Genomic DNA, 27,594 nt, shown 5'->3' with positions numbered 1-27,594 from the left:
TGGTTGGTTGAATTGGTTGGCTGGTTGGTTGGTTGAACTGGTTGGCTGGTTGGTTAGTTGAACTGGTTGGTTGGTTGGTTGGTTGATTGAACTGGCTGGTTGGTTGGTTGATTGATTTGGTTGGCTGGTTGAATTAAATCCGAGGCGGTACCCGTGAATAAGAGATGACACGAGGCCGAGAGTGTCGACAACGGCGTAGAAAAGGTAGAGATAGAGTGGAAACAATCTAGGAGATTGGGGAAATTACATCCTCCATCCGAGTTATCCCGAAAATTTTCATTATGGAAAATTTCTATCTTTAGGTATTGAAAATTCAACATTGGTTGGTTGGCTGGTTGGTTGGTTGGTTAAGCTGGCTGGTTGGTTGATTGGTTGATTTGGTTGGTTGGTTGATTGGTTGGTTGGTTGGTTGGTTGAACTGGCTGGTTGGTTGATTGGTTGATTGGTTGATTTGGTTGGTTGGTTGATTGGTTGGTTGGTTGGTTGAACTGGCTGGTTGGTTGATTGGTTGATTTGGTTGATTGGTTGGTTGGTTGGTTGATATGGTTAAATCGACTGAAATCGACTAAATCCACTGAAATCCACTCAAATGGATTTAAATCGACTAAATCGACTAAAATTCTCATTAATCTCCGCTTGGTGAAAGCAATAAAACGGCAAAAGATTCCTCAAAACGTCGCTATTATATCGAACAAACATCTCCCCTTCGTTATACTAACGAATTAGTGAAATCCATCTCTTCCAAGTTGACTTTGCCAGAAAATATGGATGCCTTACGAGAAAAAACTAAATTTAACCAATTTCTACTATCCGTTGTTGTTGAGAACAGAACACTGAATATCAATGAATTTATCTAGCAGATGAGTGTATAGTCCCTCGAGATGGAGATACCGCAGCAGATTTATATGAGGATGTGATTAATGAGTAACTATCAAAACATCAGTTATCATTCTCATAAAACATTCGCAAATGCATTTGAAAATGGGAATTGCATTAACGTCTCGGTTGCTTTAGCAGGCGGGGCAGCACTAGTGTGTATTAAAATGTTGAGACATGAATGAAGTTTGCCCGAGTCTGCTGAATTGTTATTGGTCGAGCGCCACATGTTCATATTGGAGGTGAGAAATTTGAATACGAGGCGCGCGGTGTGCAATTTTGTGTAAAATAAACAAACAAACCTGGGTGGTGTCGAGGCCGTTCTGATTCTGACGCCTTCGGCCCCTGGGCGGTCTGGGTGTCACGGCACCTGATAAATGTGCGCCCTGAGGGCTCCCGCCCCTGGCGTCAATCGCTGTGTTCGCGGCCAGGGTTGTCTCGTCCAAATTTTCCGTGTGTCTACCTAGATCAGCAGCTTCCACTCGCTCACCACCACGTGGTACTGTGCCTGTAGATACACTCTCGCTTGATACCTCACCTGAAAATTCATTAATTTCCAATTAATTTTTTTAAGGGTGAAGATCTGGCCATTTGACCCGCCAGTCGTTCAGTCACTTGACCTTTTCCCGAGTTACCTTCACTTTAGCCTTCAGATTCGAAAAATATTGATTCGTTGACTCACACTAACCGCGGGGTACGGTAAAAATGCGTTTTCGGGCGGGTGTGGTGTAAAGGTTAAATTCCTCGACTCAAGCCATAAGAGAAATTAATGAAAAAATCCATATGAGAAATTCGAATTATCCTTTGCCCGCGTTGTTTCGCATTCAAGTCTAACGACTAATCGCTCAATAATTTGGGTTATCAATAGACCGTAGTGGGATATCTCTCGGGAATTACGGGATAATTAATTTTGCGCGAAGAAAAACAAACGATTCAACCCAAGAAAATCCATTTTTATTAATAAATTAGGGCTTTTACAATTCTTAATAAATTACCCGGCTGTCCGTGCGGCTTTTAGGTCACTATCAGACCGAAATGATAGCTTTTTTCCTCATAAGAAAACGAGATAAGAGTTATATCGGCCGGATATCCATAAAAGATTACCATTTTTCATTTTCGTTTCCCGATAAATTCACGGAAAATCGATTATATCCGATTTACGTTCACGAGATATCGGCCGATTGCAATTTGCTTATTGTTTTAATGCTCTTGGTACTTTTGCATGGCACAAAGGATGACCGATTGCATTGAAATGACGTCACTCGTTCATGACGAAAGATACCAAAAAAATTTTAAGTCATCAGAGATACGGAACGACCGTCGGGGCCGATCGATAAGTTATCGCTGCCACGTGTAAATGCCAAATAAAATTAAAAGAAATGATGATCTCGAATCAAACAGAAATCAAATAGATATCTTTATTAATTTGTTTATTTCTTTTTTTACTTGGAGAAAATGAACTTCCAGAATAAAATATCAATAATAACAAATGGGTTTAAAGTAAATTACTTTGAAATTGAGATAACATTTTATTCAAATAAATTCAAAGAATGTAGGAAGTTAGTCTTGAGATATTCTTTATAATACACCCAATAACCCTGAGCCTCATAAATTACGCCTAATTAATCGAAGGCGATCGCTGGGGCGTTGGTTCGCCGATCGGCGCCAATGATAATTGGCCCGAGTGACATACACCGTGAGATCGTAAACCCAATTTTATGAATGTCGTATGTCGGAAAATACGAGTGTGACCGTTAGAAATCAAGCAGCTCTTGAAAAAAGAAAAAAATTCCACCTAGATTAAAAATTTAGCCTAACATATTCCCGGTTATATTCCGTGACTCATGAAAGTTTAACGATTTGGTGTCTAATGACCTCATCGCCGTGGCTCTTTGGACACACCTTTCCATCTACTCGAATCCATTTATTCATCTAAAAAAATCGATTTAAGCCTGGAATGCACTCCGATTGCCAAGACTTTAATTAATGCGCAAGTAAATTTCATTTTTCGTGGTCAGACCTCCCGTCGATAATTATTGGTAAATCAAGCCAGAAAATCGGTTAATATAAATATTCTTCGTTACTGAGATTAATAATAATAATTCTCTCTTTCTCAGAAAATTATTGGTTTTCCTCATTTTAAATAAACTGTATCGACTTCGGTTCATAAATTTTGAAGACCAAGTTTTAACTTTCGTAAATCTTTCGGAACAATTAACTTTCCTTTTGATTTTGATTTCGAATAGAAAAAATATAATTGTGAATAATAAAGAGTGAAAACAGGATATTCAGTGGTAAATAAAAAGACTCTGAACTTAGTCCTCAATTCATCAAAGACTATATAGCTCTGACTGACGTACTTTAATGTCCCAGGATTTTTCCGCAAAGACGAAAAGACATCAAAAGACATTTACCAGTATCGCTATAAAGACCGTAAATAATCTCGAAAAGCAACTTGGCGACCATCAAGTGCCTGAGGAAAGCCACAAACAGAAACGAAATAATGTCTCATAAATCCCGACAAGTCGTAATGCCTCATTGGTATCTCGTCACCGCGGCAGAACTTATTTTTTCCATCAAATCGTCACGAGAATAGCCGATAGATGAGTTAAAAGTCATATTCCCCCAAATAGATTTACTCGTAAATTCATTCCGCCGTTCGTAGTCATTAAAAATCATCATAATAGGGTCATAAATGTCGCCGAAATTGACGAGTCAATTAACCACTCATTCCTCGTTTTGCGCGCGAACATTTGAGATAAGGAAATTGTCTCCTCGTCTTATCTCCACGATTTCCCTGAAAAAAAAAATCCTCAAACGTTCATTTTTTTCCATTTTCAATCGATTGAATCGATTCAATCGAGAGTCCCTCGGCGGAGATAAGCAACGCATCCCGAGCGATAACGATCGATCTATCGATCGGGAGCCACTGGTGCGCGACTATTTGCCTGTTACACTTTTCAAAGCGACAAAATCTAAGACAAGAGTTTTACAGCTGCACGTGGCACATACACACGATAATAACAACGTCTCCTCCTCGATCTAATCTCGATTGCAATGATCTCGATCATCTCGCGGATGCGATCCATTCCGGTTCGGCTAATACGGGGGTAACTGGTCCACTGGACTGCTCCAGTTTTATGCATTTCCACCATTTTTATTTTCACTGTTTTTATGAGGGGGACATTCCGAGAATTCTTGGGTAATTACCGGAATTTTTACACCATTGGCAGCTAATGACGAACATGTGTAAAACATTTTAGAGCACTTCATTATTCCTATCGTATAACGTATAAAATTTATGAGGTTGAGATGGTGATAAATATGAACGGCCGGCGAAAAATTTTCCGCAATTTCACCATTTTTTCACCATTTTTGGCATGTTATTGTCTTACAAAAATTTCGAAAAATTTCACAATTTCAAATTCGCCGTATTTTAGTGGGGAATTATTTCTGCAATTTTTTTATGATTTACTGAGGCTAAATACTTAATAAATATATAAGGCTAAATTTTTTTATTCTTTATGGTATACACACCATCGCAATCAGAGGAATTTCGAAACCCATAAATCAAATTTTCCAATAAATTCCCGATTGATTATTCCTAAAATCATAAAATCGCATAATTGACGAATAGATACTGAAAAATTGACGGTTGAAATAGCGACGCAGTAAAAGAATTGAACGCCTCGAGTAAATCTGAATTATTCTAATGACTTCTCAACCATTAACCCCCGATTTTTTTGGTGCCGAAAATAGCGAGCTTGTTGAAACGAGATGCCAGTGAACTGAACATTTCCAATCTATCGAAAATTCCTACCGAATTTTACGACTTCTCCAGTGTACAGACACTTTATTCACATTTCATTGGGCGCAATTGGCGATAAACATCTCCGCGTCGCGGCAACGCACCTCGGAGATTCTCCGCGATAGGAGGAGTCAATGAAATTAACTCACTCGGATAACTTCCACTCATTTAAACATTTCTCCATTTCCATTTTTTTCCCATGTCATGCAGCCTCTCCTCCCCCTTCGCCCCCGGATCAATGCATTTTATCGATCCTCAGGATCGATGTATCACCCACGGGTGGCTAGATAGATGGGGATATCTGCCACCTGCCTTATCCACTTTATAATCCTCTGCGTAACGAAGCGCTGATTGTGGGCAGATGCCGCTGTGGAGAATAAAATGAGAAGAGCCCCATCGGGAGAGATAAATAAAAATTGCCAGTGGCAAGGGGAGAAGATGGATCGTACGAAGGGCCGGGGAGAGTGCGAAAGGGTCAACAGTGCAGATTTTTTTTTTTAGATGCTATCGCGGCAGAGACTCCGCTCCAGCGAATTCGGTCGACTCGACTTTTTTCCAAATCGTTTCAACCTGCACCCAATTTATTCCAATTCAACGAATAAGTTTATTTAAATACAACAAATGTGAGTTATTTTATTCGCATCGATAGATTTTTTTCGTGAGATAAAAAATGCATATAAAAATAAGATGATATTAATTTAAAAAATAAAACATCTTTTTGACTTTTAATAATCGTTTTTCCTTGAGATTTCATTTAATACGACTTTTGAGAATTAAAACAAAATTCCAACAGAATAATTTGGACATTTTTTTTACTTTTTTTTAGACTCATGTGATCAGTCACTCATTTCATTCACTTAATTGAGGGATTTATTTAATTGTTATCCGAAGATGGGATGCATCGTTGCGCGTGTAACGCGCATTCGCGCGGGTATTCAAGTGCCGGATATATTTCATGATAAAAATAATATTTTTTCATTGTCAATGGTACGTTCAAACGGCAAACGAGACACGTGTCATGCACCCATGCCAATATTTCTCGTTTACCATTGAAGCCGAGGGGGAAAAATATATTTAAATAAAGGAAACAATGAGCGATGGGAGGACTAACTCACGTACGACAAATATCATAATGTTTTTCATTTAGTGAAATGTTTCGGAGTCGGTTGGAAAAGTGACGGCGTCGTCAAGACGCTCGTAAAGCATCAGAAGATAAGACCTCTTTTCAGGAACACAACGGAGACATGAAGAAGTGTGAGGATGACGAGGGAAGGGACGTTGAGGAGTTTACTGCACTCCGGGGGCAGAGATTCCCGCACGAAAAGAGTGTAAGACTGAAAAAATCTCTTCTCAATTCTCTCATGAAGTAAATATTAAAAATCGGCAGTCGAATATCAGAAGGACGTAAGTGCCCAAAAATTCAGCCAAATTACGGACAAAGAAAAATGAAAAAGACACAACAGATAAGTGCAAAATGTCAATCATATTATTTCTTTAATGGTTCTTTATATTTGGCGGATCGTTAGTGAAGTAGAATGATTTGATTCGTAAAAAACAACAGTAATTTAACATAACAGATGCACTGTAAAAATTATAAAAATCAAATTGAAGGGATAATTGTAAAAGACTAAAAAATAATGAACGGAGGTGTTTGGATCTTGTGTGAAAGAAAAAACAGAACTCCACTATTTCCGAGAGAATCTGCTAACGATCCGAGAAGTTCTTTGGTTTTGACACGTCGTTACGAAATTTCACACCCGCGTTAACGTGCCTCGGGATTTTCGATACAATTGCCGTATTTTTCGTGAGCACCAGAGGTGACGGGCGATTTGGTGAAAATATACCAGTAGAATTCCCATATTATTTCGAGTTACATATTCCACCTCAGGTGAAACACATTCACAACACCATAACTACGGATAGATCAAAGTTCGCGTCCCAACCGGTCTCTAGTTATCTCAGCTTTTTTTTTATCCCCCATTTCTATCTAAAAATTCTCTCGCTATTCCTGCGGCGAGGGAAAGTTCACGCCAACGATGGGATCACGTATGCGGTAGGTGATGTGATGTTATTCGCGGCTCGTTTACCCGAAAGGGACTATGATGATATGACCCGATATATGAGGAAGGTGTACAACCACCTAATGTGTTTCGGGGCATGACTAATAGTATGCCAAAGGTAATGAGAAAATTCAATTCTCCGCAAAATGTCGGGGGAATTAGAGTTTCATTTGCTCTGGGCATTAATTCAATGGATAAAGCGGAGATTTATATGCATGGGTATTCATTATATTCTGCGCGAACACCTGAACGAGAAAAATCAGGAAATCAGCGCTAAATTCTCTTGAAACGGGATTTTTCAAGTATTTTATTTTAGAAATGGAAATTCATTGGAACAAATTACTGTGAATCAAGTTTGAGTTCCATCGATTCGAGTCCATTTTTTTCTTTGCATTGAATCAAGAATACAAGACAGCAATTAAACCGGACTGAGAAAATTTGATTCATGGCAAAATGTTGGGGGAATTAGAGTTTCATTCGGTCTAGGTATTAATTCAATGGATAAAGCGGAGATTTATAAACGTGGATATGTATTGTATTCTGCGCGGACACCTAAAGGAGAATAATCAGGAAATCAGAGCTAAATCCTCGTGGAACGGGATTTTTTAAGTATTTTAATTTGGAAATGGCAATTAACAGGAAGAAATTACTGTACATCAAGTTTGAGGTAAGTCGACCCTAGTGATGAGACTTAATTTAAACCAATTCTTTATTGGTTTTATTCTACAAATTGAACTTTGGTAAATAAAAATTACTTAATATTAAGATAAGGTATTCAAGGAGGCAAGCCAATTTTTTACTTAACTTCGATCAATCCGAAAATCTCTGATAAATCGGTAAAAGCAATATTGCCTGGGTAAATTAAACTCAAGTGATACTAGATTCAAGTCTATTCCTCAACTCCATAGGCTCGAGTTGCAAATCCACTTGAATCACTACTTTCTGAATGTTCTTTCTAATTTCGACCAATTTGTAACAATAGAATTCACAAAATATAGAGTATGTACACCGTTTTCCATCAAAAGGCAAAAAAGGATATGCGAAGCAATAAGAAGCAAACGGCAATAATCTTGAAAAAAAATGCAGTGTCATTAAAAAATTCCGCATAATTCGGTTAAAGGCTGATTTTGAAATGTAAATAAAAAATTAATTTGGCTGGGATTATTGAGACTGGGGCTGAACACAGGGCAGTTTAACTTAATGCAACACACGTGCTTGAGAGATATTCAAGGGGGATCGAAACGGCAGCCCGTTAATCACAGTGCTCGTTAGCTCCCGATAATTTCACATAAACACCCGAGTTGTTTATTCCTCTTTCTCCATTCTCTCCCTCTTCCATAATCGCTGAGGAGTGGATCGTTGGGTGTAATGAAGAGAAAGCCACGTGGTAAAAAAAGTAAAATTAAAAAATAAATGAATTATGCCGAAAATAATGCGCTGGGCTTAACGCACATGCCGTGTACACGCTGTGTGATTTGTGAAAAATTATCGGGCCGATGGATGGGGAACAATGAAGAGAATGAATGCGAATTGCCGCGGGGTGATGAGTTCGGGTGATTGTGAGGGATGAGTGCCCAGTCGTTCAACTGTTGAAAGCTATTGCACGCAAACATGAAGAATACCTTTTTTAAGCCCATCCATTTTTCAAATTGTTGATTGATAATCTCGTTTAGCATTATTCAAATTAGCGTGAGCTGTTGAAAATTTTTATTGATATTTCCGGGGTACTGATGATAGTCGCTTCTAACTGGCAATGTTAGATCAATTAGTCATTCATCAATTCAATCATCGGAATTTATGGATTTCATTCATTACACTGAGTAATTCAGTAGTTAAGTAGTGAATTGGGATAATTAATAATATCGCGGAATTGAAGGAACAGCCATTTTTTTTTTGTATAAATATTCATGATTAATGTCAACTTTATGAGCCTTTGCAAAATTCTTTAACTTTTTAATTCACAACCTAGGCTCCACGTTTTGAATTAACATTCTCCAAGTCACCTCTTGTAGTATTTGTGCTTGTGTAGATGTACGAGACTTCTCATTGGTCGTCTCTTCTAGAGGAATCTATTCAATAAATTTCATCATTCGAGTTGTATCTCTGAATTGAAAACCGCTTGATATCATGTGATTTCTATATGGAAATCACACGGGCGTTATTTTCGTTCAGATGCCCCTTACTTTTGATGGTAGTTGGTGGCTAGTCAAGGTGTCTATGAAAATAATGATAGTGGGAAATTGGGTAAAAACTGGCTTCGAAAAAAATGTACTTATCCTAGTTTACTACTTTGCAACAGAATCTAATCCGGGAATTTTATGCTAATCAGAAATTTGCGGTAAATTAGCACTAAATATCCGGATTTTTTACTGAACATTGGAATAATTGCGCTATTGAAAAATGTGGTTTAATTAATTTTTCTTCCCAGTTTCGGCGGTAATTATAAAAAATGTAGACAACACGTACGTTAACTTCACTCGAAGTTCCAGGGAATTTTGTCGTTAAAAAATCGAATATTCCGTTGGTTCTGTTCGAATAATCTAAGAGTAAATAAAAATAAAGTGCTATTGGTAATGATTTGGCTTCCAAATGGTAATTTTCCCTGAAATTCTCCAAAACTTGCAGCAATTTTAATAAATCCCAATTGAATTTCTACGATCGAACAATACCATCTGACAATTACTCAATGACATAAAATCCATTGAAATGTCACCTGTCCACACACCTGTCGAGGTTTTTCCCGAAGGTGAACCGCCTATTTCCTCCAAACCTGCCGAGGTCTCCAGATTGTCACCTTAATCTCAATTAAATTAATTGCCAATCACAATTTTTCCCAACCGAGTGATTGGCTATGCGAATGGAGTGCAGATTCATTGAGAAAATTCAAGCTGACGGGTTAGTGAATGTCTCGGTACGAGACATTGAAGATCGGACGACGTGAAAACCGGATGCGGGCGCCGCATTAAAAATCCCGGTGGTCAGCCTTCGCAAGGTTGTTCCATCCGGCAATCACACACACAGTGATAAAAAAAATTTTCCCCTCAAAACGCGAATAAAGATAAATGAAGAAAAAATCGTGACAATCACCTTGAGAGTCAGAGCGCCACTGCAGTTACGCCGTTAAAACCCACCACATGAGGTACCACGTACTCTACGTCTTGACCATTAAACACCGGGTTATGCGCCCGTTTCAACTGGAAAATCATAAGCACCGCAAATATGCCGTTATTACCATGAAGACTTTGATTTGCTGTCTCTTCTAACCCGGGGCCCACTTTGTAATCATGACTGATACATTATTCAGAGGCTGGTGAAAACCCGGTGACTGTCACGATTATCCCGATATTTTTTGTACTACCAATGCGCCGGGATAATTCCCCGGAATTAACTCGTTAGAGGTCATTTTGGGGGTTAAGTGGAATGAATTGAGGAGTTTTGGGTCAATCTAACCGCCAACGTTATGACATTATCAGTGGCACTAATTCAGAGGGATGGAAGTAGAAACATTGGCAATGACAGTTTCAACGTAGGTTTCCTTACATAAAATAGGTTTTTTGAGTTCTCGAGTCAGGAACTCACGGCGCCATTTTGCGAAACGTGAAATAACCTGCGAGTAATTCCTCGCGCTTTCCAGAAATTTTAGTTGGAAATTCAAGAAAATTTAACGATTGGTTTAAATTCAAGTTAGTCGAACAGGTTTTGAAATTGATTCTAAATGGATAAAAAATTTTCAACTGCCATAAAATTTTTCAAAAAATCACAAAAAAATGTTCTTTCAATTCTCCGCACTATTGAAGAGAATTCCTAATGCATCGAGATATCCCAGAATTTTTCTCATTATCGGTTCTTGTTACTCATACCCAGGAGAATGTCACTCTTAGAAAGACAATGGGTATCACGTGGTCCCGTGTCACCATTGAAAATGCCGACTGTTTATATTTAATATTTCAAGGTGTTGCTGTGCAGTCCCTCCTATTCTCATTACAACGAGAGAAAAACACTAGAGCGACCTGCGCCGCGCCTCGGAGTTTACGAAGGTCGTATGACTACTCCGTGGGTATAAATGCAATAGTGTGTCCCATTGGGTGAGGCTTTTTACGGAATGGTACCCACAAGTGTGTGGGTAATCCCCGATGCCAAACCGAACAGAACAGAGGAAAACAGATACTGCAACAGTACGTGTTCAACTTAACACCGGAATGCCCCGATGCCTTCGTGCCGACGCATTCCTGCAACTAATTAAATCCCATTGTTGAGGCCTCAACTGTGTTGCGGGTTAAATAAAACCTGTGGGTGGGGAGCCTACGAGGACCTTCGCGGGTGGCTGACGTATCTGGTTATGTCCCAGTTAAAAAATCACTAGGCTCAACCAAAAAAAAATCACTAAGAGCCACCAGAGGGCGATACGTGCGGTGATCGTTCAATCATTTTTCAGGTTAGCATTTGGTCAAGAATTTGCTACAATTTGTTTAATAAATATTGTAATTACTCCTAAAACCCTATTCGATGTATATATTCATATATTTATATAGGTGTAGTGTTATTTATATTGAGTACTTTGGAAACGAAATGATAGACTAACAATGTTTTTTTTTCGGGGTTAATTTTTAGGTCATATCTTAAAAATGAAGGAAAATAGCAATGTTTTCGTATAAGCATTTTTTGTAGAGTGATTTGAGAGCTACAAAAAAGGTGGTAATGAAAATATTTGTATCTTCCGTAAATTTGAAGATATTGAGACAAACAGCGGAAAATGTGACTCAGTGCTGTAGAGTGCCAATAAATCGGCGCTGCCAACTAGTTTTCAGTCGTTCCCTAGGGAATTTCATGCCGTAATCACTTGGTTGGATGGAACGGTTTTTGAAATGGAATTCGAATGAGATTGAAATGATCAATCATAAACGGGTTTGCGTAAGGACATTCCTGAGATATTTCTCTTAATTTCCACGCGGCGTGCTCTCATTTCGAAGGCATTTCAATTGAACTACGGCACTCACGAGCAATTGGTGAATGATGTCTTACCAAAAACCTGACATTTATCAGGGAATGTTAAGCAGTAAATGTCATCTGGGTCATCAAACCAAGCATTTAACCTCAACCAAAGATTGATGACGAACATTCCCCCGAGATGAGAAAAAACGACAGTCACGTACATAAATGCACCATATACTTTCCTCCATTTCCAGTCCATGAATATAAAAGCCTGCCTTAAAAGTAACACTGATGTTTCCTAACAGAGCGAGAGAAAATTGAAAAAAACAGTAACCACCATGTGCAGCCAATAACCACAAACCACCTAGACCATCGTCAGAGCACAATCCAGGGTGAAAAAAAAATTCCTATTGTTCCGTTCTGGCACATTGACGATTACTTCGGCGGTATCTGGTGAAATAGAATGAGAAGGTCGTGGATAATTTCGCGGTGGCAGCTTAACTGAGAGTCGATTTTTACCTGGAGGAGAGGAATCAGATAAAAAAAATATGAGGTAAAACGCTGGAAGTGCGTTTTGTACGTGACGTGGCTTTCACAGTCATCACGCCAGATGCTATGGGTTGATAGCGGGATTCTGTCCATGGAAAGTACCATGGAAAAGGTTGGATCCACCTCGGGGTTGAATGAAAAAGCAGACCACTTTGCCTCACCTCGACAGTGGCACGAATCCATAAAGTGAGACGTCATGCTGAAAATTGTCCTTTTAAGCAACCATTTTCCTAGTAGACCATTGGGAATTATTTTTTATTCATTAAGAAACACTGTCTAATATTTTTTATCCCGATAAATAGCTAGAGAAATAGCTTCCAGCTTAGACTTAGAGTTACATTATAGCATTTCAAAAATTCACTCAATTAGTCTGTTTTATTTTTTTATATTTGTTCAATCAATATTAATTTTTTATCAATGTAATTATCAAATTGAACAATTGCCTTTATAGAAATATATTATTTGACGTGAATATATAAATAATTGCAGATGGATACCCTTTAATAATTCCATTAGTTTGGCTGTCATTTCTAATTAGCGGAAAAAAAACTAGAGAATGTAATGAATAGAGACCCATATACACAGTAACGAAATTGCACCAGCATTCATTAAAACCTCATATCTATCAATTACGAAAATGCCATCAATACAGTGCGAAAGAGATGGCCGGAGGGTGACAGGTCGATTACGAAAGACTCAACATTTTCGATCAGTATTTCAAAGAAGCAAAACGCACAACGTCTGACCGACTGACACCAGAAGAATTCCGTTCATCACTCAGGCATTCTCACATCGCTCCAGATTCCATAATGTCACCGAAGTGATTAACTCCCTCTCGGAGAGAATCTCAATGACTTTTGCCTCCTAAAACGGAAGTCTTTGGGCTTTCGTCATCTCGTAACTCTCTGAATCCTAAAACGATTGGTTCTCCACTTAGGAATATGACTGATTCAAATAAGATAACAATTTTCTTTCAAACTATTTTCTTACATTCAACACGAAAAATCCAATTAATAATAAATTTAAAAATAAATTTAGTGAATGGTTTCAATGGAAGTTGAAATTATTATCGCCGACAAAAAAATCCAGTCTTCTCAATATAGATTAATTTATCAGAAACCTTGGTTTTTTTATTTTTAAAAAAATCATCATGAAAATTCCTGTCATTACAGCTCTTAATAAATTTTCCAGGTACTTAGTAGAGTGTGACGTCATCTTTATCTAGAATTTCCCAATTTCAAATGTTTTCCCATTTTTACCGCGCGAATTATCGAAATAAATAAATAAATGTATGATCTCCGAATGACCGACCTCCCAAGTACCTAAAAGCGTGACCGATTGAACGATTAACCCCGGCTGATTTTTCGATATATATCGAACCGGTCTAATTAATCGGAGTTGGATGGACGGTTGTCCTTGGGCATGTGCAACACGAAGAAATCCCTCCCCCCAGTGGTGGGCCACCCACAGTCATGGCGGATAAACGTAAATTAGCTACTTATCGTATACTTATACCGCGACGCGCGCTGGATTGACCATCACGGAGAAAACGAGAGGGACTCAAACCATCTAGTGGTATTCACCACTAGTGCACGAGGAATTAGAGGAAGAGCGTGCATAATCATCTGTGTAATTCACCGACTTCCGCGTGACCAACGGTAATGAAACTTCGGTACCGTTCCACCATTCTCGATTTTCGAGGGAAACGGAAAAAACAAATTCGGGACAAAAAGCCAGATTGAGAAATTGATCGAATCATCAATGATTTTTTTCTTCTCGCAATTAGTTCGACGCTACCGATCAGCTTGTTATTCGTTATGAAGTGATCGTTATCGGACGTACGTGAATTTTGACATTTCGAGAGGATTCAACGACTCATCATCGGCTCAACACTCTTCAAATGGGATTGGTCAATTGATTGCCCGGGAACGACGCAAAATGCGAAGGTGATAGTCATCGGCTGAAAGGTGAGGGTCACTATTGGGGTTCTTGGAAGGTTCTTTTGGGAATCCGTTGGATATTCAGAGTGAAGCCTCAGTGACCTCTAGTTTTATTCGGGATCCTTTTGGTTTAATGGAGATCGAAGCACTTTGACAGGAATCTAGGGAATCTTGTGGAACCTTTTAGGGTCTTAGATGGGCTTTTTATGACAGGTTTTCAAGTTACTATTCCTATTTTGTTCTCACGTTGTTCCGTTTAAATGATCCAAAGATCATGAAAATTATTCATTGAAAAATTCAATTGTTCCATAAAAATGGAAAGTTGATGTGATTTATTTGTTGAATAATTTTAGATTTAGATTTCTCCGCATGATGACGGTGTAATGTAGATGGTCGGGTTGTCGTGTATCGAGGTGAATTGATAAGACTCCCCCACCATAAATCCATAAAGCGTGAAAGACAACACCGCTCCAGTAGGTCTCAATCTTCATTTTACAACCATGGATCAACTCCCCTGAGATCTCCGATCCGTGTATATCTGGGTTAAATTCCTCCCACTGCTTATCTTATCTGAGCGATCGTACAACGAGTTGAAAATAGAATCGCATGACTGCGTCGATCGTTTCGAACTCCTCCCAGGGCCCAATTCCATTTAACATTATTCCTCCCACATTGATTTTTCTCACGAAGATGAGACCCCGAAGAATTCAAAAAGTTATCGGACCCAGTGGCCTCCACTCCCCCCTCTGGATAACCTTTTTTTTTTAATTTCATTTCGAAATACCCTGGCAGGATGCCGGTGCCTCGGATGATGGTGATTCAGAAGCACGAGAGTTCGCCCCGGGTGGTGAATAGATATCCCAGACAGAAAGAGGGAAACCGGAGAGTTCATTAGCGAGGTATCCCCAACATTCCACGGCTGCTCGACCTCTGGTTCCTCTGGTGGCACCCAGGGGTCAACCTTTGGGGGCCCTCGATTTTACCGCAGGTAGCCTACCGGGTGTTCTTTTTACGAGAATAAATAACTCATGCCCGTTGAACTCGTGATTGGACCTGTGCCTCTGGAAATCCGGCAACGCTGGCATTTCCAGTTCATTCCAGGCTCGTCATTGCTTCCGAAGGGAAGCACTCCGGTCAAATTACTTATTTCAAAAGTGTTCTGCTTCGGTGGAAGCTCCATGACTCGACATTATCGCATCGGAAAATAAAAATTTCTCCGTTAGAAATTCATAGAGGAACACTCGAAAATGAATGAGACGATTGTCGACTTGGTCGACTTTCCAATTGATTCAGCCCAATCGGAAAGGTTCGCCTCGTATTAGAAATTCTTTATTAACCCCTGAGGCGGACTTGATGTCGATCTGGCGTAAAATTGGTATCGATTTTTTGTCTGCAGGGCCCATGGCTTTGTTTTTCGACACCGGTTTGGTGGGAGGGTCCTCCACACCCTCCTCCCAAACTTCTGATAATTAAATTGATTGCAAAGTCAAAGACGCGAGTACAGCGTGTTTGACGTGGTGGTCACGACGATGGCGACCTCAAGATTGTTACTGCAGCCAACAACATTCCCCCTTGGATAAAACAATCAATCATCACTTCGCCGATCTCCACCATAACAACTGCGCCACTTGAAATCAAAGCCCCAACGATAATATTTCTATTGCCATCATAGAAGTGACACAGGAAGCTAGACTTATCCAACAGAAGGCCTTTTATCCGTTATCTCGTCACGACGATCTGCGCTGACAGGTGCAACCGTCCACACAACTCGCCTTGACGCGTGACAATGCATGAATGAATTAATAGTCCTGACGGTTGTTACCACACAGATTTACATCTTCATAGTGGATGATAGAGTAGCTGCACCCGGTGAACAATTTTCTAACAATTATTCGTCCTTTAAACGTTCACTATTACGTAACAATGTGAGAAAATGCGAACGCATTCTGAGAAGCCATTCAGCAAAATGCTTAGAATTTATTAGCGACGCCATCTACAACCGAGGCGTACGGGCAATTAGGGATAATTGTCGGGTGCTGCGCGCGCAGCCTCGAGGCGAGAAAAGCGCGCCACATTCATTCACCGGGTTAAAAGATTGCGTGGAGAGAAAAAAAAAAGCCAATTGAACGAAATCAAAGAGTTTTTAAACGCTAAAGGTTATTGCTTCCATAAATCGCCTACGTGACGACTGCTCCAGGCCATCTTTTCTTTTTTTTTTCATTACTCTAGAAATCGATGCTACCTCGGTTGCACCACTTTTGAAAACATTAAAAAATCCAATTCTCCTGGAGTTTTATTAACGCTACGCTGTTGCGTTGTACGCGGAATTGAAAGCGAAATAGCGCGGCTTAATTACACCATTGAACCATGGGAAATCATAACAGTGTGTGTGCGTTCCCTTTCCTTTCGATGATTCTCTCGGTTGAGTGTTGCATTGAAAAATGTGTAATTCCGCATGAATAAAACACGCGCAAGTGCCAGTTTATAGCCGTCCAAGCGCGAAAGGTCATTAGATAAATCGTCGATTTTAAGGTTTTATTATTAGCCAATAGGGTGAGAAACCCTTGGGGTTCACTTTATATTCTATTATTTTGAGATTGAATGATGGAATACCTTGTGCACGCAATGATCTCTTCATTTCACCCGTAAATCATAACATTGTGGCTCTTACCTGCAACAAAGAGAAAATACGGAATATTAAATAAAATCACAGTGACATTAACGACCGGCGATAAAGCCGAGGGAGTTTATTTTATTTTTCGCGACGCGCATGGGCGTCTTGATGATCTAACGGATTATCCAGCATTTAAATTGTAATCGGGGGTGGGTAATTATGCTCTCACTCGTTATGGCCTTGGTATCATAAATTTTTCGTTGTTTTTATTGCTGCACAGCTGGACCAGTCGGAAATTCATGAAATCATGGCGCAATGTTATTAAGAAATTCATGAGTCTGATGATGTCGGGGCTTTATAAGAACATCCGGATGTGGTACAAGTGGGTGGTGGAGGTTAGGTGGGGTCAGTGTGTAATGTATCAGGGGGGAGCCATCGGGTGACATGAATGACGACGCGTTAGAGATATCGTGGGCAGGATACAATGAAGGGTGCGGCGATCACCTTTGACACTGGCCCAGGGTCGCCACCTCTCCCCCCTCCACTCCTCGACAACTCTTGTGTCATGCTTTTTTTTTATTCCTGATGGGTTTTGTGGTTATCCCCGTGCCCACGTCCAACGCCGACACTAATCGTCTTTGGAATTTTCTGGTCCCGGAAAAAACCAACTTTTTATGTCTTTTATGGGCCTCAAATCCCTGGCAGGTCACAGTTCGAGGTTTTTTAAGGTATTCTGGGTAGACGGATATTTTCGGGATTTCGATTCTGGGGGCGATTATTTATTGCTTATGTACGTTGAGGTGAGAATTGTTCGATTTTTTAAAAATAATTGTGTACAAAATCTAATCTTATGTTTGATGGACTTAGGATATCAAATCGTTAAAGTTGTTTAAACTCAATTTTGATGTTCGTAACAGAATGACTTAAATTTTTTTAGTCATTTTATGTTGGTATGAGTGTGCAAAAATTAATAGTTAGTCCACAGCTGTTTTAGTCCCTACTAGTCTTTCATAATTTTTCTTAGAACAGCATCAAGATAAGGAGAACAATTTATATAAGCAGAAATAGAGAGAGATGAATAAAGAAGGGCCTTTTATCAAATGGGTCCAGAGCGTGAAAACTTTGGTTGCTATGAGTCAGTTGAGCTGGAGAGGTCATAGGAGAATGATATACCTTCTGAGTGCGTTGAATAAAAGTCAAAGTCTAATCTAAATCCGTTTCCATTATTTACTATTTCCTGTCCATAATCCAATAAATTGGCTCAATGAGTAGTATTAATATTCAAAAAAAACGGATGGTGATTATTTTGGAAAATTATTTGCAGGTAAGAAAGTTTGATAAATACAGGATTTCTATCTGTTGATCTTTGCCTATGATTATCGTTCAAAAGAATTGAAACAATTAGCTATATTAATATTGCGGAAGAATAGATGGTGATTATTTTGGAAAATGATTTGCAGGTAGGAAAGTTTGATAAAGAAAGGATTTCTATGTGTTGATCCTTGGCCATGATTACCATTCAAAAGAATTGAATGTAAGTTATAAGACAATTGAGGTCGTAAACCGTGTCAGTTTACAAGTGGGGTTACGTCTTATTCCGCGCACATATGCAACGGCTCGTTTGGCATCGAGGTACAGAGAAAGAGAGGTGAGGCCGGGGCAAAAGGTAAACGTATCCTAAACGAGTGTCCAAGGAGTGAGAGGGTTGGACGCCCACGGCATCTCATATCTTACGGATGAAGACATTTACGACAATATCCTCGCGCACACACTTAAAACCATTATGTATATTCTCCGGCGCTATTTTTTATCTTTTCAACAATAAATGGTCGACCCTTCGCGATGGAGTTTTCTCGGCGCCAAAGGGAAAAACATCGGTGCACAACGGCTTGACCTTGACTTGGGCAAAAGCCAATCAGTGGTGGTGGGGACATTGGGAAAAATAACGAATAGTGAGTCATGAGCTGAGGTTGTAGGTACCCGAGACACCAGAGAGAGTCATTTGGTGTTTGAACGTACGTGGAAAATAACAGAGGACAAAAGTTGAAGCTGAGGCCAATGCTCTGGTGTCGGTGCGTTGGTGTTGCGTTGTTTTATGTGAAAGGGCGCTTCTGTGGTGGGGTAATCCGTGAAAAATCTCGTGTCACGAAAAACCCAACGGAAGTTGCGCACTCGATTACTGCGCGTCAGAGAAGGGGGGAGGGTACCACGCCCACAGTCGTGTGCACGTGCAGGACGAATATGTCGATGTCGCTGCGATGACCCACTGTCAACTCAGATATCTTATTATAGTCAGGGAATATAACAGAACTGATTCGAAGGAGTTTCCTCCCACGAACATCCTAGGTCAGGCCTCGGAGATGAAGGTCAAAATCTTTCTTTCTTTTTTATTTTGCGTTCATTCCTTAGCATTTATCATGTCTCGCGTAAATATATGACATCTACTGTTGGCTGCGGAAAAAATTTTATGTGAGTAAAAAGACACTTTCGTCTCCCAAAAATTCTAGATCATATCCTTGGGATATGGGGTGGAGAAAAAATTATTTGATTTCGAATTTTTTCCAAGTCCGAGACTTTTATTACTGTCTAAGGGAAGATGTCAAGATATGTTCGAACCCAATCCACAAAATTTCGTTTTCCTCCGTCAAAAATTTTAGATGAGGCACCGGCTCTATACCGCGAAACTTTTTTTTCTCACTTTGAATTCTTTCTCCCACCAACTCCCACTGAGTTCGACCACTCTCCTCTAATCCTTATCAAGATCGATCAAGCCCGAGTGGAAGACTCGAATTTTACCCGACTCGAAGAAAACAGTGACAAGCAGATATTTTCCAGAAGAAGACCCGGCGTCTGCCGTATGCGATCGTAACTGTCGTAGATGTCAGAGGTGACGTTTCACCGAGGTGACGATTCTCTACAATTGTGCAACACAATGGGATAATAGGCCGTGAGGAAGGGATTTCTCCCCGACTATATGATGAAACGTTGGAGACCCTCTTTCCTCAGGACCGGGGGGACAAATTGAAAAGTTAATTTAATGTTTTCCCCTGAAAGTTATGAAAGCGCTAATTCGATTGGTCTCTTATTTTTCTTGTCGCGGTATTATTGATGACGGTTGAGAATCCCTGGGCATAGAGCGATCCGAGGCGGACCGGTTCAGGTCACGGTGGCTCCTGAGGTCGCGTTTGTTGCCTCCTTCTTCTTGTTCTCTGCGTCGTCTTTTCGTTTTTTTTTTTCATTTTTTTTTTTATTTTCCCCCACCCTTCGTCTCTCTTTATTCGCCGTGCCCCTGATGGCCAACACATATAAAATGTGGGTTGTGTGGAACGCACCCCGATGTCCTCGCGACTACCACAAGTGTACGGTTTTATTCCTTATCCACTCGTGTGTGACCAAAAACGCACTCGAGAATCGCGCGACAGTTGAGGCTGCAGAACGATTAAGGATAAGTGTTTTAAGCATTTTTTTAATTAAAGGAAAGAAATATAGACAATCCTTCCATCTCGGACTCGTCCCCGAATCGTTAATTGCACTTGGCGAAATTATGAGAATTATTTTTATCTGTTCATTTGGATTTTCAACATTTGGAGCGTTTTGCTTTAATCATTGGTAATTAGTTTGGTAATTGATTTCGGAATTTTGGGGTTTAATTGGGGATTAATGAGAATAAAAATTCGGATTTTCACGGTGAAGGATTGATTTTTAATGACAATTTGAACTTGCGATTTTGTTTTTTCTCGCGAGGTGTTCCCTTTGGTCCTCCACGCAAATGTGGTAGAGGGGGTAAAGGGTAAAAGTGAATAAAAATGTAAAAAAATAAGAAAGTATTGCGAAAGAATAAAAAGATCTCGCTGTCGGAAATTGTCGCTGCAATCAACGAATGATTCATGTATCCCCAATTTCTCTGGACTCTAATTAAGTTTTTTTCTTCTGCGGAAAAAAATGTTTTATTCAAAAATTCATATTTTTTCTCCCAAGCCGAGCCCTGAGAGAGTCCGTAAACTCATATATCCAAGTAAGGCGATGGAATGCTGTGGCGAGAGGCCCCGGTTGTGCCTGTCAAGTCCCACCGAGAGCCAACAAAACGACGGATGGTTCAGTCCCAAACCAACTGACATTTTTGTCTTGAAAGTATTTTTACCGAGAGGAACCGAGTTTTAACCCACTCCCATTTCGTGATCATTCGGTTGTCACCGGACCCTGAGGGGGTGGCCATGTATAGCAAAACCCACTGGCCATTATTTCAATTGCGCGCGGTTTCACTCTTACGCGTGCCACCGAATGCGGGAGTTTCATTGATATTCAAACAGTGAAATCGCAATTCCGCGGTGAGAAATTCATCGGCAAAATTCCAGTGCTACCACGAGAAAAGGGAAATTTTTCGATTAATTTTCAGAACTGAGTGTATGGAATTTGTGTCAAATTTATCAAATTCTGTGCAGGAATCTCATGATTAATCACTAATATAAATTTAATATTTAATTATAATTGAGAAAATACTGAATTTTTTAATTGGATTATTCCCTTATAATTATGAAAAATCTCGAAATCCACTCGAAAAATTTCAAAATCGAAATGGTCAGTTTCTTCATTGATTTCCGGAAATTCCCACGTCGAGATAAAAGAATTTCTTCGTAATCAGTTGAATTTTCAAAAAAGACTCTTCCAAAGGAAAAAATCTTCCAAAAAACTCTTTTCCTCAAAAATCAACTTTCTACAACTTTTCTGTCCACTTTCTTTCCCAATTACAATTTCTAGAGTTTTTCCCTAATTAAAGATGGGAAACACTGAGAAAAAATTCTCGAAAACAATAAAAAAATAGTGGTGGAACAGAGAAAATAAAAATCTACCCAGTAAAACACTCGTTTCCATGACATTTAATACTGGAAAAAACACGCTGACATTACGTAGACATGATGATGTACCCTTCCTCATTCATAAATCGCGTATCAGCTCATAAAAAGCTCGTTCCACTAGAATCCCCCGCAATGGGACAAAAGAGACAGAAGTGAGTAAATTGTTCACACCATCGCCCACACTTTCCGCGAATTAATTGTCAGTCAATAGAAAGGTCAATAAGGTGCATCGAACACCAAAATCCGACATTTCTGCGGATCTGTGATTCCGTGGTAAACACATATAAGGAATAATATGCATATACAGGAAGGTGAAAGAAAGTTATTTATTAATACGGTATGCCGATGAGACCGGAGCGCAATCGCGGGAGCCAACCACCAGCCGATAATTGATGACCGCGCGATAAATGGACGGGACTGGCTCATTAATCCATCGGGTATTCGCCCTCTCTTTTCACTGGATAAGCAACATTGCCAAGGGAGGCATACCGGTACTGATATACACGACGAAGAACTTGTCGTCGCCTCGGCGTTTGGAAACGCGTGAGTATATCACAATGAACTACTGTACGCCGGGGTTAATGACAATTTAACAATTCTCATGTTTTACCGACAGCCATTCGAGGACGAGTCTATGCTTATCGTCCATTATTATAAACTTTTATAGCACATTATTATTAACTTGATTAATCACTGCCCCTGACAGCACCACTTCCTTCTTTTTTTCGGAAATATTCATCTATAAAAAATTCATACCAAACTACAATTGCGATGAATTTTGTGACAACTAAAATGGCATTTGTCAAACGAGCGAGAAAAATATTATTATTAAAAAATAACCAGAGAGTATTCTAAAATGAAATTAGATAGAAGGGCAGAATTAATGATCAGAAAAATGAAATGGCAGTATTCATTAAAAACTAATAAACTCTGCCCTAGGAGTATTGGAATTCACAGTGGAAATTAGTTGTTTATTAATTACAAATAATTTTAACAGGTAACAAATTTTAATGAATTTAATAAAACTAAAAATAATATATATCATTGGCGTGAATTTCCGCTAGACGTTAACTCTCTAATTTTCAATTGCAACAATTTCAGAGTGCATATAAATGACCAACACTCATCAATAAGGAAAATTAATAAATGATTTTGCCTGGATTCCCCATAAACGTGTCTCCCTCTAACAACAATTTAGTGTACACGTAACTGAGTCGACATTCCAGACCAAGTGCTCAATAAAAAGATAACTCCGTACCGAGATAAAATACGAGAATTCTCATCCGGTTATTTCTCGCACACCAAACGACCGTTGAGTTGAGAATGTCTCTTTCTGTTTGTTACTCCCAACGAAATTCAAGTACACGCTGGTTTCCGATACAATACTCCGACTTAAACCCGAGTTTTGCTGGGATTTTACACGATCACACCGACTAGATGGTGATCGTTTGTAAAATAAGCCGACGCGTAACCCGACCTGACTTGGACTCCACGTCCTGCAGATCGTAGCCTGCTGTTTTTATCTGGCTATAATTCAGGATGATTCTCCGTTCATAGGGTACCATATACACTCCTCGGTACAGGGTACTAAGTTTTAGGGGTACGGCCATTACATTCGGTGACATCTTAAACTTTGTAGCCACTCTCCACACATTTATTTTCATTCTGTACGTGGATATTGAATTTAATTGATTTACTCGTGGAAAAGAGTTAAATCCTTCAATTTTAATTAAGTATACTTTTCTCCAATCATAAAAACTTTATTGGAATTCAGTAAATGATATGCTCGAATCAGATGAAATTTAAGTCATGAAATTTCCCCGCAACGGATATATACTGAGTCATGAATTTGATTTTTTTTTTTGTTATCTTTATAAAATATGTCAGGTCATTTATTTTCAGTCCGTACATGAATATTGAATTGTAATTCTAATTAAGTAAATCTCTTTTTAATGATAAATTCTTAATTGAAATCAACTAAGACATTTATTTGATGCAAATCAAATTGAATTAATTGAAAATCACAAGAAAACAAATTATGAAATTTTAATTGTCCCGGGAATGTGAGAAAAAAGAAAAGATGAAAATGCAATGAATATCGAAAAAAAAAGTATTGAGTAAAATCGACTCATCGATTTGATTCATCGTCCATCTTCGAGTCAAGTCTCAACCCAAGTCAAGTGGAAAAATGGATTTGAAATATATGAATGAGTCACTTCGTAAAAAAAATATTCCTTTACGTCCATTATTTTGGGTTGGTCCCCTTTAATAGGCATTTCCGGTGATCCACACTGACAAGTCTGACGGTTCAGGTGTTATAAGAGGCCCAACAATAACAGCCCAAAAGTTAAATACAACATGACCTCGCATGACTTTATTTCCTCGGGTCGTTAAGTAAATAGAGCCTTCTGTGCCGATGAAAAAACATTGAAGTGTGAATTTGAGGACTCAGTAGAGAGACCGTTAGAGAATCTCATAAATAAATTGAAAATTCACACTAACTCGATGAATCTCGACTCAATAATTCAGTAATAATTCCACTCGATTCAAATTTATCAGTTAAAACAGTTTTTTAATGGGAAAATAGTGTGCACTTACGGGTGCGTCAAGTTAATTTACTCGACAGAATGCGGAATGACATCCTCCGTTGGTTCAGCTTCGATTTCCCCTCCGTAAAAATCGATTGATCGAATATATAGAATATTCTAGATCATGTTTCCATCCACTTCCTACACCCGTCGCCAATTTTCTCCTCATCATCTCTCCCATTTCTGCTCTCGGTTTGAACATCACGTATGCGTTTTTTTACAATCGTCGTTCGCAACTTTTTGCTCATGCATGCGGCTTTTATTCATAATTTTATTTTAATTTTATCGACAAGTTGATGAGCCCGAGAGGATATATCGCGTTAAACATGGGGCGCGCGCAGACGACCACCAGGACAACCGGTTCTCGGGTTTTAATCGAGTATCGATCACGATCGGAATGGATCGATGGATCCATTTTATCGGACGCATGCCGCCGATATTGGCGCCGCCTCTGTGTTTGTCTTCCGCATGTTATTTCATTGAAAAAGTTGGAAAATTCATTCGCGAGAAAAATTCACGTGGTACAACAAATTGCTAATTATGTAACTCACGAAAAGAAAATTACAAAAAAAAAAGACACGATGAAAAAACCAATTCTGTGGTCACAAAGTTAAATAACTAATTGAACTGCATAAATAAATGCATAATAAATGATCTAATTAATATTAATTGGTTACCAATCGTATCGTGAAATGGTATAGTGACGCAAGTGAACTTCAGAATTTTTGATAATTATCGTTTTATCATGAAAACGATCGACTTGAAGAGAAAATAGTTGAGAACGTTTGTGTTGCTAATGAAATTTCAGAAAAAAACGGTGTCTTATTATTTCCTTGTTAAATGACTAGTTTCGGAGCAATCGATATTTAAAAAAAAAATCGACTCGTCTTTTTGATTCCGCTACTGAATTACGGACAGAATTGATCTTTCAGGAATCACAAATTAGATGGGGATGAAAAAATTATTGGAGTTACGGTGGGTTGAATGCTAGGTTTTAATGCAATTGTGGTTGATCAGGTACTAGAACACATTCTCGTAAATTCTTAGGCCACTTCTTCATACACGCCTACTCTACCCCATGGAATCCAGAAAACGGCTCATCACTGATACCTGCTATTAGTATAATAAAACAAGAAGCTATAATCGATATGAGATGCTTAATGTTGGAATTTCAAGCCGAGGAGATACAGTAATCGAGGGTTCATTATGATTCCTCTCTGTGGAACTTGTTCACGCCAATTAATCAATTAATTCTCGATGCGACACCTGATGAATTACAAATATAAATGCTTTTTTAATAGAATTCCTCTGCTCATGTTTCGCACGGCGAGAATATATTTTGGAGTGTGCATTTTTAGATTTAATTGTTGTTAAAATAAAAAATTGAAAAACAAAATGGAAGGCGGAAAAAAGCTGCTTCTCCATTAAAAATCGATTGAATCTTGAGAGAATAAAAAATAATGGATAATCTAAACAGTCTATTAATTAACTAAGAAATCATTCAAGAAATTAGTTGGTTAATTAATTAATTTGCTGATGTCAATTGGTTAAAATGAAATTGTTCTTAGGATTTTTCTGTGGCGTGTGTGTTTGTGGGACTTTCGGCGGAATTAAAAATGGAATGATAAAATTTAATTTTGAAAAAATCGTATTTATCTAAATTAACGGAAAAAATCAATTTTAAGGGGAGAGAAGGGAGAGTGCCTGTCGTACAGTTTGAACACTTCGTTAATGACTCATAATTCAATATTCTACACCTCAAAAATATTTACACTACGTTGTAGAGTCCGCACCTGCCGGGTCATTAGATACAGCCGTCAGGTAAGCGAAGAGAGGCTGGACCCCGCGACGACGGATACCGAAAAAAAATAAATGAATAAAAAAATACGGTGAAGAGTACGCCAGAAGAGTGAAAAGGGCTAAGATGGTGGTGCCAGTCACGAACCCCGGGGCTAATTGCCCTGGAGATTGCCCCTGCACTTCTTTTTCTCTCCAAATGCATCCAAAATTCTAGTTTTTTTGAGAAAACTGCCAGCTGACGGAAAAATCCGGCGCTGGATATTTTTTTTAATTTCAATTTATCTCGTATTGATATCTTTACATATTAATATTTTTACAGCATACATTTTGTTATAAATCTCTTCCTCTTCTCTTTTTCTTCTATATGATCGAGCTTTCGATGAAATATGCAGGGGAATCTAATTAAGACACCAAATTTTTTTATAGAACCTTTTTTGAAAAACCGAGGAAAAGCTACAAAAAAGGTCTTTTCGATGATTTCATTATCTCTCTAAGATTCATACATATTTTTAAAAAAAGTTATCTATCAGATTGAACTTTACCAGAAAATGTTGCCCTGACTCATTTATAACGAAAAAAGATTAAAATATTGAATTTTAACGATACAATATTGTCGAAATTAAATAACTACACTAGCCACAATATATAGTTGAAAATGAGATGAGATTGAGTTGAAGAATTTAGATGGGAAAATGGAGGATGAAATAATCTCGCTAGTAAAAATGGCAGGTGTTAAAAAAAAGGTCCTGAGACGGAGGTAAAGTTCAAGACACGAATTTGCGGTTCATCGTGATAAATTCACGAACGAAAATAAGAGAGGCCTGGCGTTCTACCCACTCCAGATCCCATTTGCCGATTTCCCGGTGCCTTTATCTCACCTCCCTCGAGTACCCAGTAGCTGTGGGAGGTTTATAGTTGCCTCCAATCTCGACTTTTCGTCCCAAAGTAACATTTAACAATCGAAAAAGGGGGAAGAACGAGGAAAAGGTCGCGATGCCGCTTTTGTGGCGTATCCAAAGTGTTAGATAACTCGTCGTACGGAGTAAAACGTGAATTTTCGCTATCGGTATCACGAGAGCCTGAGATCGACACGCGGAAACGCTATCGGTTTGAAATATACAGGTGAGAAATGCTCAATCGCTGGGGGGAAAAAAATATAACAAGGGGAGTTTATGCACTGGGGAGGCCAATTGCCAAGGGGTAAATCCAATTCTCGTGCCATAAATCTCGATTCGTCGTGCCGCAACTCCGGGGACACGAGGTACGTCACGAGAAAATCTCGCGATTCGTCGCGTTTCGCTTCGCTCCTGGCTTTCATCATTTTTAGTTCTACTAAATGCCGGAATTGGAATTGCGCAAGCCTATTCAGTGCAAATAGTAGTACTGGATCATCAGGTGTTGATATTGTGGGTTATTAACATGAAAACGTGAAAACGTCTTCAAAATTATGGTAAAATAGGGACTCTTATCGCTCGTTTGAGGATTCAAATGAAAAAATAGTGCTTATAAAAATTTGAAATTCACCTGATGAAGAATCAATTAATTCACCGCCAATGAGAATCGTCCTGAAT

At 39.0% G+C, this 27,594-nt stretch overlaps 1 protein-coding gene across 4 annotated transcripts in view; it reads right to left on the bottom strand.

Annotated features, from left to right (window-relative positions):
* The window catches only part of LOC105265180 (uncharacterized protein KIAA1522-like), a 97,737-nt gene that overhangs the window by 46,984 nt on the left and 23,159 nt on the right, over positions 1-27,594 (bottom strand). For 3 of the 4 annotated variants that reach the window (XM_011302545.1, XM_011302544.1, XM_011302543.1), the window contains one exon: positions 1,179-1,414. In XM_011302545.1, the coding sequence (XP_011300847.1) occupies positions 1,179-1,414 (236 nt within the window). Of the gene's footprint in view, positions 1-1,178; positions 1,415-16,778; positions 16,837-27,594 lie in introns of all 4 variants that reach the window. The other variant, XM_011302546.1, reaches the window with a different exon arrangement.

The sequence above is a fragment of the Fopius arisanus genome, unplaced genomic scaffold (assembly GCF_000806365.1).
Source record: "Fopius arisanus strain USDA-PBARC FA_bdor unplaced genomic scaffold, ASM80636v1 scaffold00028, whole genome shotgun sequence".
Lineage (NCBI taxonomy): Eukaryota > Metazoa > Arthropoda > Insecta > Hymenoptera > Braconidae > Fopius > Fopius arisanus.
The sequence above is the reverse complement of the archived record's forward strand: the minus strand, read 5'-3'. Positions and strand labels throughout refer to the sequence as shown.